At 39.0% G+C, this 16,206-nt stretch overlaps 1 protein-coding gene across 3 annotated transcripts in view; it reads left to right on the plus strand.

The window, feature by feature from the left end:
- Positions 1 to 6,529, plus strand: part of TBC1D5 (TBC1 domain family member 5) — a 289,772-nt gene extending 283,243 nt beyond the window's left edge. For all 3 annotated transcript variants that reach the window (XM_018075719.1, XM_018075718.1, XM_018075720.1), the window contains one exon: positions 2,644 to 6,529. In XM_018075719.1, the coding sequence (XP_017931208.1) occupies positions 2,644 to 2,937 (294 nt within the window). In that variant the 3' untranslated portion in view covers positions 2,938 to 6,529. The remainder of the gene's footprint in view (positions 1 to 2,643) is intronic.
- Positions 6,530 to 16,206: the final 9,677 nt, after the last annotated feature.

Consider the following 16,206-nt stretch of genomic DNA (forward strand, 5'->3'; position numbering starts at 1 on the left):
GAGGAAAATACTGATCTTGATGAGCAGGTCTGTCACTAGGTAAGAATTGTGTTACCCTGCACAAGGAGGCACCATCTCAGGTGTGAAGACTTAAACAGAGCATTCTTGATAGGTTGGAATAATAAATTGGAATAATTTTGCGAAATGAGACTGTACTGCATTCCCTGGGGGCATGGTGAGACACTGGAACAGGTTTCCCAGAGAGGTGGTGGATGCCCCATCCCTGGAAACATTGAAGGTCAGGTTGTACAGGGTTCTGAGCAACCTGATCTAGTTGAAGATGTCCCTGTGCCTTGCTGTGGGAGATGGACTATGTGACCTTTAAAGGTCCTTCCTACCCAAACTATTTTATGATTCTGTTTTGATGGAGCAGAGCCACGGTTTTGTGCTGCCTGTGTCCTCACCCCCTGGAGATGGCAGCTGACTGACTGACAGCTCATGAAGACAGCATTTCAAACAGACAAGATGAAAGCAAAAGGCTAATTAACAACAAATGATGTCCCAGCTCAGAAGTGTTTAAACATTGAAGTATCTCTCCTTGTAGAATGGATCTGTTCGTTTTTAACTTCATGGAAACTGCTTGAAGTTTTTGACATTTGAATTGCTCTGGTTCTGCGTGAATCAGGAAGTTTTGAGATCAATTTTGATAGTGTTCAGCAAAGGCTAGTTGTTGATATTTCTAAAAGCAATCTGCTGGGTTTTGTATCTCAGGAAAATGAATATGTATCAAAAAGTAATAGATGTAAATTTCTATCAGTGTGATGACTGTCTTACACTGGGACTTGTAAAATTAAAAGAAATACTCTGGACTTAAGATATTTCCATTTGAATTGCAAAGTATTAAAATTAATTTAATACAAAACAGAATACTGTACGTTATACTTATAATAATATTAATTACATAATATATAATATTATATTATATTTTGTAATTATACCTGTATACTTGCAGATAACATGCAAAAATTATAAATTATTAAACCAGAATATTTTCAAAATTTACTAGAAAGGGAGATATTTGAATCCTTATTCATACAAATTTGGGTCACAATTCTGTATTTGAATACATTTTCCCATTCAGCTTTGTGACTTTTAACAATTTGTAGCTGCTATGCAAATGACAACCAAAGACTTCTAGCTCCTTCATTTCATTGTACAGTCATTCTTAATCTCAGATGGGTTTTGTTCCCTGAGCTACTCTACAGTCCCCTTTCAAGAAGTTCTGATCTATAATAATAAGTTATCAAAGCAAGAAAATAACTTTCAACTGTAATAATAAATTTGGCAAAATAAGTTTTACTAGAGGGCATGGATACCGTAACTCCACTTATCACTTGCTGATGCTTGTGATGATCTCCATACTCCAGTTTTACTTATGTTGAAGACCCAAGTGTATGTCATTCATATTATTCCTGTTGTTCTCTTCTGTAACTGCTCTCTTTTTTCTGTAATACCCACAATGTCTCTTTTACACCAAAGTGAATTTAAATTTATTTGGTGAAGGAGTCACAGCTGAAGGGCTTGTATTGCTACATATGTGGACATACACACTTCCCCAGCTGCCCCTCTACTTGTCCTTTTTCTCAGTCTTGCATTCATGTAATCAAATATATTGGTTTCAGTGTCACACCACTTCAGGATGCTTGTACCTATAGGCTGCTTGGCAGGTTGCATTATTACTCTGAAAAAAAATTGTGTGGAAGCAACCAAGAAAGCAGTCATGCTCTTGTTAGGGAAACATAGCACTGGACAGGAGTTGAATGCCTCTCTTGCAGAAGAAAACAAAGCGTTGTCCTTTTGGGTTGCAACCAAGCTAAAAGACTACCAGTTTTCAACACATGAGAAATCCCATTTTATATGGCAGTCTTCCTTTCTAATTATGTATAGCTCTGATTGGAAAAGCTGGGTTTCTCCTGAATATGGCTAGTATAATGGAATATAAGATTGCGACATCATGGAGTTTTCTGATACACTGATGTGTGGTCTTTATCCACTACCTGAATACTCAGGGACACACATTTCCCAAGGTCTAACCAGGCAGAATTGGGATTCCCAAATCCTTATTTTCTGAAAGAGTAAGGAAATATTCAACAATGCTAACCCTAGAAGCCCTTTTGAACACAAACTGGTTCACACTAAACCGGTCTAAGTGTGGCTCAGATTCCACAGGTCAGGGTTTTACTAGGAAATTTGATATCAAACCATTCCTCTGACAAGATCCAAAGTGCCATTGTTCATGCAAACCAGCAAAAAATTCCTCAAAAGTACTTCTACTCAAAACTACTTCCAATTACTGCAGAAAACCAATATAATTATTGAAAATCTTCACAGCTGTAAAGTATGTGTTTGATAATTAGCTGCTGTGATCACTACATGGATGCACTGTGATGATAAGACATGTAAGACTGCTATACCAAATAAAGTATTTTTAGAGTGTTACATTTTATGCTTTTGTAAATAACAAATAAATTACATCATCTGAAGTTAATATCCGCTTTATTTTTTACTTTATTTGGACATTGCTACTTTTGGATAATAATTATTCGTTTGTCCCATTTCCATATCCCTGACGTGCATCATAAAACTTGTTATTTGGTAAAATTGGTACACACTTTAAGTCCTTTCTGTGCTATTGTCTCACAGACTACGACTGACTCAAGCACTGGTGAGAGCAAGAGTGCTGATGACTATATTATGGTTTCCAAAGAAGAGGAAGGAAGTAAAAGTGCTGTTCCGGAGCCGGTGCAGTCCCTTCAGGCACACAAGGAGTCAGTGGTGAAGCCAGAAGCTCCATCTCGTTCTTCTTTGATATTCTCTGACCCACTGATGGGTTCAATTTCAGCCTCCTCCAGCAACCTGAGCTCCAGCCCTGATGACGACAGCAGTAACAACAGCAAAGATTCTGACTTTGCTATTGTCAGCCCACTGGACATCTAAAGAAACAGGTTGGGAGAGTTTGGGAAGTCAGTCATTACAACTCAGTTCAAATTCCTATGATTCCACGGGCTGGACACTTTGTTGGATTAGAAGGGCAGAAAATAGATAGAGGTAACCCATTTCAGCTGCCAAAAGCCTAAATTAAAATTAAAAAAAAAAAAAGGCAACACAAATTTGACCTTTTTGAAAATAATATACACCTTTTAATAACTGCCTTAAATAAGGACTCAGTAAAACCCAGTTCTAATATAGTGTTATTCTTAGTTATGCTGTTACTTTACTTAGGAGCATTTTTGCTATAGAACTGTTGCTTTCCCAAAACATAGAATAGTATGTGCTAGGTACCATAATGGAAGTGTGTAGATACTTGGCATCAGACCTGAAGCAGCAAAGACAAGCCAGATTTAATGTCGTCCTTTTACAAAATATGCTTGACTGGGTATTCTGAGTAGGAAAAGGTACTGTTTCTTATGAGACTGTGATTAGAGAAGTAGGGAATGAATATCAGAAAGATTAAAAGGATCATCCTGGTAGTAAGTTTGTTCTCCCTTAAGGAATCCTAGTTTCTTCATTTTCATCCAGCAATAGCCTGAGGTGTGTTCAAGGCAGAGGTTTGTGTAGTTGTTCCTCAGCGCTCACAGGAGGCTGTGTGACAAACTCCTTGAGAATGGGAAGCTATACAACAGAGCCTTATTTCCCTTTGTCTCCTTTTTTTTTCCCCTTGAGAGTCCCCAGTTCACCTGTTCCCCTCTTTGTATTTGTCTACTTCTACTTCCCCTGGCATGAATTATTTTTTATTTTACTGAGACAACCACAGTTAAAACAGTAGGTGCAAGGGAAATAACAGTATTTCATAGTGTAGACCTGAGCCAGTTGAACTAAAACTAGCTTGAGTATGATAACTTACCAGGGAAGGTTGCAAAGTGAAATGAAATATTCATAATTAAAAGCACTTTATGTCTCATTGCTATTATCTTCTATAAACTCTGTTTACATATATTCCTATACAATTTCCATATTTCTAGTGAAGAAAACATAATGGTGCAGCAGCGTTAACCAACAGAAAGTTTATAATAAACTCTATAACTTGTTCTTCTATGGAAAAGTGTATTTCTTCCCCATCAAGTAGCTAGTGCATTTAATAAGAGCTTTTTCAAGTAGATAAGGGTTTTTTTTGTGCTCTCTGATCCCTTTAACCTCTGCTGGAATTCAGAAAATTAAACCAGTGGTGAGTGGACACCTCTTCTTGCAGGGTCCACACAGAGCTAGCTTGAGGAAGGAATGCTAGTATATCACTCTATAACAGCAGCAAAAAGAAAGTATTATTTGCTTTGAAGATGCATATACATTATACTATGCAACAACTTCATAATTGCATGACGAAGCTTGTGCTTATTGGAAGGTAAGAAATGGTAGTTATTTGCTGCTTAGTCTGTAACTGTAGATGGAGTGAAGTACCGTATTCCAAAGATGAGGTGATGTGTGATTTGCTGGTCTTAGATTTTACAAGGTCTGTGTCAGAGGCTGAATTGAAGAGTTAATTGTCATGTAATTACATAGTAGTTGCCATGTCCTTACATGTTCAAAAGCTGTCATGTAGTTCTTTGGAGATTATTTGTGCCTTGTAAAATGTTAAAATACTAGAATGTTATGAGCAGGCATAGCATCATACCTCTCTACAACCGAGTGATGCAAACAGTCAGATGACTATTTAGATGAAAGATCTTAAATGCATAACATTTACAAAAGGTGTTTATTTTGGTTTAATTTTAAGGTTCATAGAAAATCACTATGGAATTCAGCATGCATGCCTGTCTTCAGGTTTATTTTATTTCCCTGAGTTTGCATGAATGCCAGGGGATTAGGTGGCTGTTGATTTATTTAGGTCTTTCAAGCTTTTCTAGCCTTAACCCATTAAGCAAGGCTTGTGCCACACCACCAAAAATGGGAATCTGTTCAAAAGCTGCCTGTGGAAAGAGAAAAAAAATATTCTGGGGACAGAGAGAAAAATTTTATATTCTGTGATACATAAACCTTCAAAGATTCCAGTACTTTGGCGGGAGAAAATGTTTTTACTTCTTTTTTATTTTTTTAAGCATCAGTCTTTTGATTTCTATTCTAGTTGGTTGTTTCAGGGATCACATTGATATTTTCTTGAACGGTCTCATTGCCAATGGAAGAGTGTGATTTGTACAGGTTTTTTATTTTTGTAAGTTAGTTGTATCTTTAATATTGTATATTTTAAAACAGCAGTAAAAGTCTGTAAAGATTTTGGGAGTTTCCAAGAAATTTTTTCTGATCGGTGAATACTGATGAGCTGAATGCGTATCATGCCATGGGACGTGATAAAAATCTTCAGAAGCAGAGAGATGATTATACGAATAAGAACAGAGCAAATTCCAGTAAATGAATCTGCTTTGGCTGTACCATGTCCTTCCACATCTCAAATATGTTGTCTCTGCTACTTGATCATAGTGCAGAGATAGTTAGAATTTTAGTATATTCATCAAGTTAGAAACTTGTAAGTTAGATAAAATGTCAAATCATCGTCCTGTCTTGTGTTTTGTTAAGAATATACTGAAAGAGAAATTGTCATTTAAAACATGAGATTATTCTTTTTCTCCAAAAATTACCTGTTCATAGTGCTCATGGATAACAATAATCAGATAGAAAAATTATATGCATTGCAAATTACCAAGGAAAACTAATAAGGCATTAAGATATGTATCTGAGACTGTTGTACTGTATCTCATATCTGTAATTTATTACTTTAAAGTCCCTTGCATGTCATGTCAGTTGTATGTACTGCAGAACTGCAGTATCATATTTTGACTGGGTATTGATTTAGTCGTGGAGCTTTGCATCTTTACTCTGGAAGAACATCTCGCCTGCTTTATTAAAGAAAATATTAACAAAGTTTCTGGACTGCGCTTGTGCTGTTTTCTCAAAAAAGAGGGAAAGCTTTTTGGCTAGAATACTGGAAATATTATTTCTGAGAGCTAGGGTGATTAAAAACTTCAAAACTATCAATATAAGCACAAAGTTTATTAATACTTTAATCTGATTTTATATATGTGATCCAGGGAATAAAACTGCTTGTCATTTATCTCAACTGAACAGTATGGAATATTTCCTATTTTTCCATTTTTCTTGTATTCGAAAATAACAAACCAGAATTTAACATGGTGTAACTTTTCTGCAATTTCATAAAACTCGTATAGTTTCATCGTTGTGTCTCAGTCACAGTACCTGTTTCTGAACAGTACTTATCTGAATCTCAATACTTTATTTCACCCTCTTAACTGTTTCCTATGATTCTCCAGTATGTTCTCATTAGGTGGCACTGAGGCAACTATTTAAAAGATTACATTTCAGATTTAAAGTGTACTTGTGACTGGCAGTTACAATGTCATCTGTTCAAATACAGCAATCCTAACATGAACAGATTTCCAAATTCTGAGTGTCAACCCTTAAATAGTACTTCTGATTTTGTGCTGCATGTGTTGGTCTTGAATGAATGATTCTATTGTTTTATTAGACTTGAAAAGGTGCAATTTCATAAAATAAACTTCATTTGGCTACAGAATAGTAATTACACTGTCTTGTAATCTGTGCTGTTCTGTTGAGAGTGATTGTATACAGTCTCTGCATTAGTGTTTCCTGTGTCACGGAGTCTGCTAGGCTCCAGCTTCAGCAGTTAGCTAAATTTAGAGATGAAAGAGCATGAAAGAAGGTCATCAGAGAAACAGCAACTTCAAATGTGCACACAGGCAACTTGTTTGCCTGCTTCTCACAACGTATTTAACCACTACAATGGTAAGGGAGGTTTTAGGTATGTGGGAGGATCCTGCAAGAGGCAAAATGCACAACCCTGGAAACAGACAATGAGCTAGAAGGGCTGCAGCTTGAGACTCTCTTAAACTGTGGGTTCTTCAAGGCAGGAACCATCTTTTTCTCTGTTTGTACAGACCTTCTAGCATAGTTTGCCATGATCACAAACACTGTCAAGATGATGATGATGATAATAATGATAATAATACTGTACTCATTATTTCACCAGGTTCTGCTCTTTCAAACAGTGAGCTAGATTTAATTCAATAACAGTAACTCAGCTGATAGCAGTAGTGTAGTAGCAGAGAAGTTTGGTCCCACACTGCTAAAATAAGTGCAACTGAGGAGCAGTCACTTAAATAAATAAATTAAAACCAAAGAAACCCTGCACCAGAAACAGGACAAAATTATTGCCCAATACAAAAAGCTGTATTTCTTTCCAGACATATACGAAATATAAGAACTGTTTTCTAAATTGTGCTTCAGGTAGCCCTTGTGTACCTCATTTGACTACATCAGGTAGGTTTGTGCAAACCTATCTTTTTTTTTTTTACTTGCAAAAGCCTAGTGATGCAAGGATGTGGGAAGCATTAAAATATGTCAGCTGCAGAGGGAAGACATTGCGGTTCCATTTTCTGTGAATGGTAAGAATTTGATCTTTCAAATCCCACTGATTTAACACTTTCACTGTCCTCCATGGTGACAACATGAAAAACCCTGTAATCATTTCCAGAGATCTGATGGGAACTCTGCTGCTTAAATCATCACATGCGGTTGTAAAGCTCTGAGATGAGAAAGTTTTCACAGCTTTGCCTTTGACTGTGAGCTTCAGGGACTCACTAACTCATGCAAAGAAGCATTCAAAGATACTACAAATTATCATGTCAGTATTTGAGACCTTTTGGAATATAAATGGCTACATAATTTTGAGATGTAAGAATAGTTGTCACAATATCTTTACTTCCCACCTGCTGTGTTAGTTGAATTCAGCGGATGGGGAATATAGTAGCATTTTCACAGTATCATTAAATTGCCCTTTAAAATGAGAGAAAATAAAGCAAACAGATATTAAAAGGCAGATTGTCAGAGGTGTCATATAGCTTACTGGATAATATATACCTCTGTGCAATACTCAGGAACATTTATAATTTTTATCCATAAATGGGGGGACTTGCAACATGCTGGAACACATGACAGAAAAAGTAAATGAGCACGAGCCTGTTCTTAAAACCATTTTTAAAGCTCCAAGGATAAAAATACAGCAAAAATATTTTTTAAAAATGTTTAAATACACACAAAACTTATTTAGACTTGCAAAAATTATCAGGTCTCAATAAAGTTTCATCTAGTTTAGAAAAGTTAGATGGAACTCCGGCCTCCAGGTAATAGCACAGTGTGACTTACAGAAGCACCTAAAGGTAAGAGTTTAGGACCACATTTAACTTCTACTTCAGACCAGTAACTTTCAAAATCTGGAGAAAATTAATTTCAGTGCATAAGCAAAGAATTGCACGTGTCTACTAAGTTGTAAAGAAGTTGTGATGGGAGAGCCCCTCAGCAGACCCTCTTTCCAAACTTCTTTTGTTCTCATTTCCCACAGCCAAGCCCATATGGCAGTTTTGTGATACCAGGCATAACCCATAAAAACTTCAGCTGTTTAATCTTCTTGAATAACTGAATTCTCAGTCACTGTGATCAAAGGTAGCCATTCCTCCTCTGAGGATTCCAATACCCTATGCCTACAGCCTGGCCACCAGCCCAACCAGTGTGCTTCTTGTGCTCGTGTAAAATCTGAAATCTTATGAAAATCTCACAATAGCTTATAGAGCAGGTGGTATCCATATTTAGTCCTCATGATTTCCCTGTGGTAAACTTTATTGTAAGTTTTATTGCCTAATATTTTCTCTATCCATACTTCCGTTGTAATCTTTACAATCAAGAAAAAATAGAATCTTGGCTTGGCTCAAAAATGCTTTGCTTTTTCTTTCCTCCCTCTCCTGGTAAAATATCTTTGCAAAGGATTTTTGGTTCTTTTATTTGAAAAACAGCCCATGTGTATTTAAACTGCTTGTGAGGCAGCGTTCTGATATGTGTTGTCTTAAAAATGCTGAAACAAGACATTGATTTCTCCAAACCTTTTCCTGTACAAAGTGGGCCTTGAGTTAAGCATCAGCTTTAAAAATGAATGGGAATAGTGTGTATTTTCAATCTCTAAAAAACAGCACATTTTGGTAAATGCACTGGACTACATCTGGGTAAATAATACACTACAGAACTATGCCCTTTTCTTTAAAAAGAAATTTAAAATTCACTACTCCCCCTAGTCAGACCACAGAAATGGCCTCAGGCCCAGGAGGTCTGTGTAGTGTGGTACTAGAACTTGTGTGTGTCCTCAGGAGGGGCCACAACTCTGAGGCAGGGTGCTCATGGACACAGGGGAAGGTGGCCCATGGTTGTGCTTGGGAGAAACGTGGGACACCCAAGGCCGCACCACGCTGGTGTGTGCCCCTGCGTGTGGATCATGGGAGGGCTCATCCTTGGGCAAGGGCTGTGGGCTACAGTGTTGACAGAAAGATGGATAAAAAGATGAAAATTAGTATTTGTTACCTTTCATGGATCTTTAAGCTTCAGAGTAAATAAAAATGGGAAAGCAATTGCTAAGCATCATTAACCATGCTGGCATTGCAGTCACTGCAATGTGCTTTCCTCAGTATTTTCTTTCTGTGGGATGCAAGTTTTGCATCATAGAGTGGCTTATAAGCAGAAAAGAAAAATCTCCTTTTTAATATTTTGACACTTTTGCTGTATGTAAATATTACGTTTTTTTAAGAAATGTTTTTATTGTTATACATCCACAGAAAGATTGCAACAACTTCTCCATGTATCAGACATTTTGAACTAAGCAAAAGAAAAGAGAGAGAAATAGCATCTTTAAAATTCTTGTAATGTAAGTGTTGAGTTTTTTACTTGATGGAATTAGTATGTTTGGTAACTTGCACCAAGTAGAAAACCAACATCTATTAAGACATGTTGGAAAGAGAAAAAATGTCTACAGTTTTTCATCTGTCTGAGTGTAGGACTCTGTTTGGGCTAGTGCTTATTAAGATGCATTTGGCCTTATTGAATAAAGGTATATGATGAATATGGCTTCTGCAGATTTTTTTTTAATAAAGAAAATCAGTACATGCTTTTGCATATAAAATTTCCTATTGTTTTCTAAAATCTTTCATTCTCTGTGAATACGTTTTTGGGCTGCGTCTATAAGATATGTCAAGACTTTATTTTCCCTTCTTATCATCCCTTGTCTTCCTCTCTGTGCCCTGGCATGTGTACAGCCTGCAGAACCATCTCATCTCCCCACCTCTGCCTACCCCAGGGTGGGATTTATGAGAGGTCAAGTTGCAACTCATTTGGGGAAAACCACACCGAAGGATGTGAGGGTACAACACAATTCACAGCCTGGCCCAAATTAGCAGAATTGCCAGAATTGCCCAAATTGCCAGAAAACATTTGTTGGTTCTCTGACCTTGCAAAGCCACAAACATACCAAAAGTCACAGGCTGTTGAGGAGTCAGGCCTTTTTTGAAGGGTAAGTATTCATAGGAAGCAGTCTGCATGATAGAGCGATGTACTATTATTTGAGAATAACTTATCCTTTACCTTCACAATCAGAAAAGATGAGCATAACTTTCAGTAAGTTTATGAAATGCACAGCAAAGACCTCATAAGTACAGAGAAGCAGCCCAAAATTCTGTCATTTCATAAGCCTTTGTCATCAATGCACACTGTGGATGCTGACACGATCAAGATAAATACAGGCACTGGGCACTGGTGATAAAAATACAAACTCCAATGTCTGCTGAAAAAAGGCTGATGAGGCCAAATAGAAGCATAAGGTAGGAGACAGGTGAGTTCAACAAACTGTGAAATACCACCCCTTCAGAAAGAAATAATAAAAGTATACTGGTTTTATATTCTCTGAGATAAAGTCACCACCTGGTTCAAAATTATTTCATTTGGAAATTTTATGTAATGCTTTACAGAAAATACAAAATGTGAAATATATACAAAACATATACAGGTAATTATTTCAGCTCATGACATTTTAAAATTCCTTCATCAAATCAGTGATTTTTAGATGGAGGGGAGCTTACCTTCAGTAAGAAATAAAATCTACATCAGGCAGATTGGCCTGTGCTGCAGGATGCTCCTTGAGAACAGAGCCAGGCTTGGCAGCTTACGCTCGCAGCCAGGCCTCGCATTTTATGGTGCTGGCTGCTGGATGTAGAAGGATTCTGACATGAAAACCTCAGTTCTTTAGGAGAGCCAGTGAGCAGCACAGTCAGGGATAGTTCATACACTGAGGCAAACGAAGCTGGCTTTGTACATGCCCAGCCATCTGTCTGTATGGCAGACTGGGATGCTGTATCAATATCGAAACCATTAGCTGTGTGATTGGCATTCACCATATTTTAGGTTAACCCAAGGTTATAGCAGTGTGCTGGGAAATGTCCTCCCTAACCTTATCATGCATGCAGAGCCACTGTGGGTAGAGGTAAATCCCCATTTTCAGAGCCTGCAGTTCGGAATTGTCTATTCAATGCAGACACCCAGCTTGCTTGGATCAGACCATCCTGAATGTAAATCAGCACACTTCTACTGATGCCCACGGCCACAGCAGCTTATTCAGATCAAGGTATGTTTCCTTTTTCCTCCAACATCTGCTGGCCTAGATAACCATGGGCATCAATGGTTCACTGCCGGGCTTGGGGTGGCACTGCAAGCCAGCAAGTCAAGGTAATGAGAGTGGTCTCCAGAAACAAAGGCACCAAGGGAAAACTTTTATTTTTTTCTGATAAGAGAATCTGTTAAAATTTGAGAGTTTTAGAGAGAATGACTGAGGATTAAGCCTGTTGAGAGCATTTTGCTTATCAGCTACATTGCTGTACGAGTGACTTGGGAAACCTGGATGCTGAGGAGAGCTTCCTCTCCCCTCTTGCTCCATCAGAACAGCTCCGTGCTAGCACTTGTTCATCTCTGCTGATGGCAAGTATGTCCTTCTGATTTAGGACACCCATAAGAAGTGACAGGTCGTTGTCCTATCCAAGGCCACTGTAAATGCTCATTGCAGACAAAGCCCCTAAGTACCCCTTGGTCTTCAAAGATACCAGGCACTAATAACACTTTGACTCACAAATCTGGTTGGTTGTGCATAAAACATCTGTGTTAAAAGCATCTTTACACCTCTGCTGTGAGCAGTTTACCACAGATCCTCCCTGCTGCTAATGGCACGAAATCACATAGCAAAACCCAGCGAGGGCGGCAGCAGCTGGTGCTTCTTGGAAGTCATCGCCTTAGTTCAGGGGAGGTCTAGAAGAGGAATCACAGGCCACCAGGTGCCTCCACACTGGGCCAAGGACGGGACACTCGCCAGCAACCCAGTACTGAGCACTCACAGCATACGGACAGCACACACCTGGCCCTTGCCCACTTTTTCAGTCGCTGCATTGATTTTGGGGGATCCATGGTCCGCTTGGCAGCCATCCTGTGCTGCACTTCCTGCCAGACATCCTCCCCATGCTCTGCTCCCCAAGCCCTCAGCATCATCTATCACTGTTCTGGGGCTATGGTGGAGGTCATGGCAAGTTTGCAAAGGCTATTGGTGTGAATGGGCACTAAGCCTCATACAGGCTGGTGTAGTCTAGTTTTCATGCATCCACGTGTCCTCCAGTTTGGCTGCATCGGGGGAGAAAGGTTTCCCTTTTGGTTGTAATTGGATTAGTGCTGAAAATCTTCATCACAGAGTTTTTCTTGGGACTTGAACTCAGCGGTAGGGTGTGGGGGGTGAGGAGGTTGGCTTTCTTCAGTCTCAGAGTCAGGAATGTACCAGGGCTGATTTTCTTTCTTTTAAATGTGCAGAGATCCTCCTTCTGAGGATGGGCACACTGCCTCTTTGGTGCTGCTCTGTGGCATTGGGTCACCAAATTGCCACCGAGCTGTGCTCCAGAGGGGGCAAGTGGTACCACCAGTGATGGTGGGAGAAGCCTGCATCTGAGCAGGTAGAACCACCCCATGCACACCCTGAAACCCAACCTTTGCCACAGCCTGTGTTACCAGCAAGCTGGGGAGCACAGCCTCCAAGTTTCTCCATGAACTGGGCTCTTCAATAAGAAGAGCATGAAGAGCCCTGTTACCAAAGGTCCTTTACAATGCAATGCATGGATCAGGCACTGCCCTGTGGACTGCAAGTGCCCCACGGCAGAATGAATCTGCACTGACCTAAATCAGCATTAAAAATAGATCCCAAGATACAAGACTGGGGAGAGGGGAAAGGCACAGCATAAGCTCATTGCCACTGCTGACTTTTGCATTTGAATAGATTTTCTTAAACAAGTAAACAAGAAGCTAACATCTGGTTAGACTTTTGTTATGGAGTCCGTGTTTTAGCACCATAATTACTGTTGCATTCAGAGTTTTCCTGAATTCCCTTATTTTACATTTCACATAGTTTAATGAAAGTAGCTAAGAGATTTTGCTGAAAATGCTTGTGTAATATTGATTAGGAGGATAATTTTAGGAACATTTGGCAACTAGAACACATTTTCTGTTTCATAAAAAATACTTCTTTTTCCAAAAAATGTTTTATGTATATATATAGTGTCTCATGATTTTGAGACCTACCTTCTCAGCTAAAGATTGAAGATGAGTTTTTCAGAGCAAAGGTGTAGGAGGCTAAAAGAAACTATCTGCACCGTGATAATAACAAGAGGAGAGTGCGAGTGCAATATGAAGGCTGTTGACTCTAGTTGCATCAAAACAAATTTACAAACAGCTCAAAGAATAAATTGAAGTACACATGAATAACAAGGACCTTAGTCACATTAGGGCTTAATGAATGGTTTATGAAATAGCAGCCTTGTAGTACTGTCCTTCAGAAGTAATTCACTAGGATGGGTCTGATAGCACCTGAATTTAATTTGTCCAGTGTATAGGGCACTTAGGGAGGGAGACAAGGATATGTTACCAAACATTGCTTCAGGATTACCAATCAATTGCAGAAAGTTAGAAATTCTCCTGGAGCATCTGTGCTTTGCCAGATGCAACTTGATGTGCAGCAAATTCAGACAATATTAAAATCAAGAGTAAAGCCTACACTGAGCTCAGACTTTCACACAACTCTTGGTAGGAACAGTGCAAGAAATGGGGACTGAAAGAGAGATTCAGTTCATAACAAATGGAGGTTGCCAAGCACTTATCATTTAATTGCCTCAGTGCAAGGCAAAGCACTGCCTTTTCTGCCCCAATTGGACATTTGCCCATGCTGGGGTTTTTTGGTTGATGACCTGTGACTAAGGAGCCTGAGATTCTCCAAGAACAAATACTGCCATCTCTGCTGTAGTCTCTGTGGTCATTATAGAAACAGGGAACTCCTTGTGCTCCCATCCCAGCTGCATTAAGGTCCATCAGCTACCCAAGTGTCATACAGAGAATCAAGCAGACAAATAATTGTGCCTTGCTGTTGGAGAAGGCTGATGTGACAACTCATCAGCAAGCTAGAACTGTGAACACACAGCCAGTGGGCAGAGCTGGCACCAAGTGGGAGCAGGAGCTGGTTGCTCTTTGGTTTGGTTGTAACCTGAGGTAATCTGCAAGGGTAGAGTGGGCTCATGGGTAGGATGCTGATGTGGGGCCAGACGAGGTTGACATCTGAATGGATTAGGTGCCTAAATACCACTGAAGTGGATATTTGGATTTAATAGCTCAAGTGCTTTGCCACTTCTGAAAATACCGCCAGCAGCTTTGAAAGTCTTGTCTGAGCTGTTCTGTATGCCATTTTCCAAGCTCTGGAGAGTATAATTATAACTCTGTCCTAATATTGCATAACGAACACATGAAAAATTATATCCTCTGCTGCTGAGATAATGGGGAGACCCTACTTTACTTTAGATTGATAGTTGGAGCTTGTTTATTGAATACAGCATTTCTGAGGGCTATAAATTTGGAAAAGAAAGAAAAATAGTTGGCTGCAGAGGTAAGTTGAAAGGTACTATAGATATATAATCGATATCACATACTTGTTTGTATAAATGCTGCAAAGAAAAAGCTTCAGTGGCCTGGACGCTCAGAGCATACTGGCTAACTGTCTGCTTTGATTTTCTACAGGATTCAGATTAAGGCCATGTTTGAAGCATGGCCTGGATCAAATAGGTATGTGCAACGGGAGTAATTGGATCAGACGTTGTTTGATACATTTAAATAAAGTTGCTGCTCTGACAAATCATTCTGTGACAACAGTAACTCTCAGGGCATGGAAATATTGACTGATAGATGCATGACTTCTCCTGACTTATCACTTCCCTATGTGTACTAATGCTGAAAATACAGACAGTGCCTACTCTTTGCCAATGACTGGAAAAGTAATTCATGCTCTAGGTTACCTTTGTGGTTTTCAACAATAAAGGCTGGACCAGCTTTATGCTTTCATTAAGGAATAAATGCAGCACAGACAAAAAAGGGTGTTGGGTAAGTCAGCCTCTGCACTGTTACGTGCCAATTTAGCCAATATCATGTAGTGCAATCTCTCTGCAGCATGAGATAATGAAAGAATTTAGAGCAGGTTCTTTTGCTCAGAGTCTTTCACAAAGTACATTTCCAGGTCTTTGCAATTCAACCTATTCTGCGAGGAGGAAGAAGTAATTCTGTGTGCACGTGTGGTTTTTTATTTCAGGGTGTTTATTACTTTTACATAAAATTGCTGAACTTTATTTGAATTCATTAGTTCATTTGCTTTGTGGGAGAGGAAGTTTCCTGGGGGGGGGAAAAAAAAAAGGGTTTTAGAAATCTGTGCAGAACAAATATGGTATGCTTTGATGTTTGAGTCTGCAAACCAAGACTTCTCCTTTTAGAAAGTCTGAGAAAGAATACCAGTGAACTCCTACATATGGGATGACTTTAAATAATCTTCTTTAGGCTGGGAAACTCTAACATTAACAGAGGACCTAGTATTTTGGGGGAGCATAAGCAAGCCTTTATGCAAGGATGAAGGGGTTTTGGACAAGGATGACCTAGCCAAGATCAAAAACCAACATGTTTGCAATTGGTTTGAAACATTTTGACAGTTGCTATATTTTAACTTGTTCCCTTTGTATGTAGTGAAAACCATCATTAAAACAACAAGTAATTAGCTTGCTATGTTTATCTGGCCTTAAAGAAGATATTAGCATGGTGGTATTTGACAATCATCATAATCACAGAGAGGACTGTTCCCTCAGCTATTAACTTGCTTTATAAAGCAAATTGCTCAGCGTGCCTTTGATACAGTAAGTTTTTAGGATGGAAAGAACTTACTGCCAGATGGCTGGCACTGCCAAACTGGTCTTTTACAATGATCTTCACCTTCCAATTGCTATGTAAAACCAGCAGCCCTTTCCTACATAT

This window comes from Manacus vitellinus, unplaced genomic scaffold (assembly GCF_001715985.3).
Source record: "Manacus vitellinus isolate BGI_N305 unplaced genomic scaffold, ASM171598v3 scaffold_3_pilon, whole genome shotgun sequence".
NCBI lineage: Eukaryota > Metazoa > Chordata > Aves > Passeriformes > Pipridae > Manacus > Manacus vitellinus.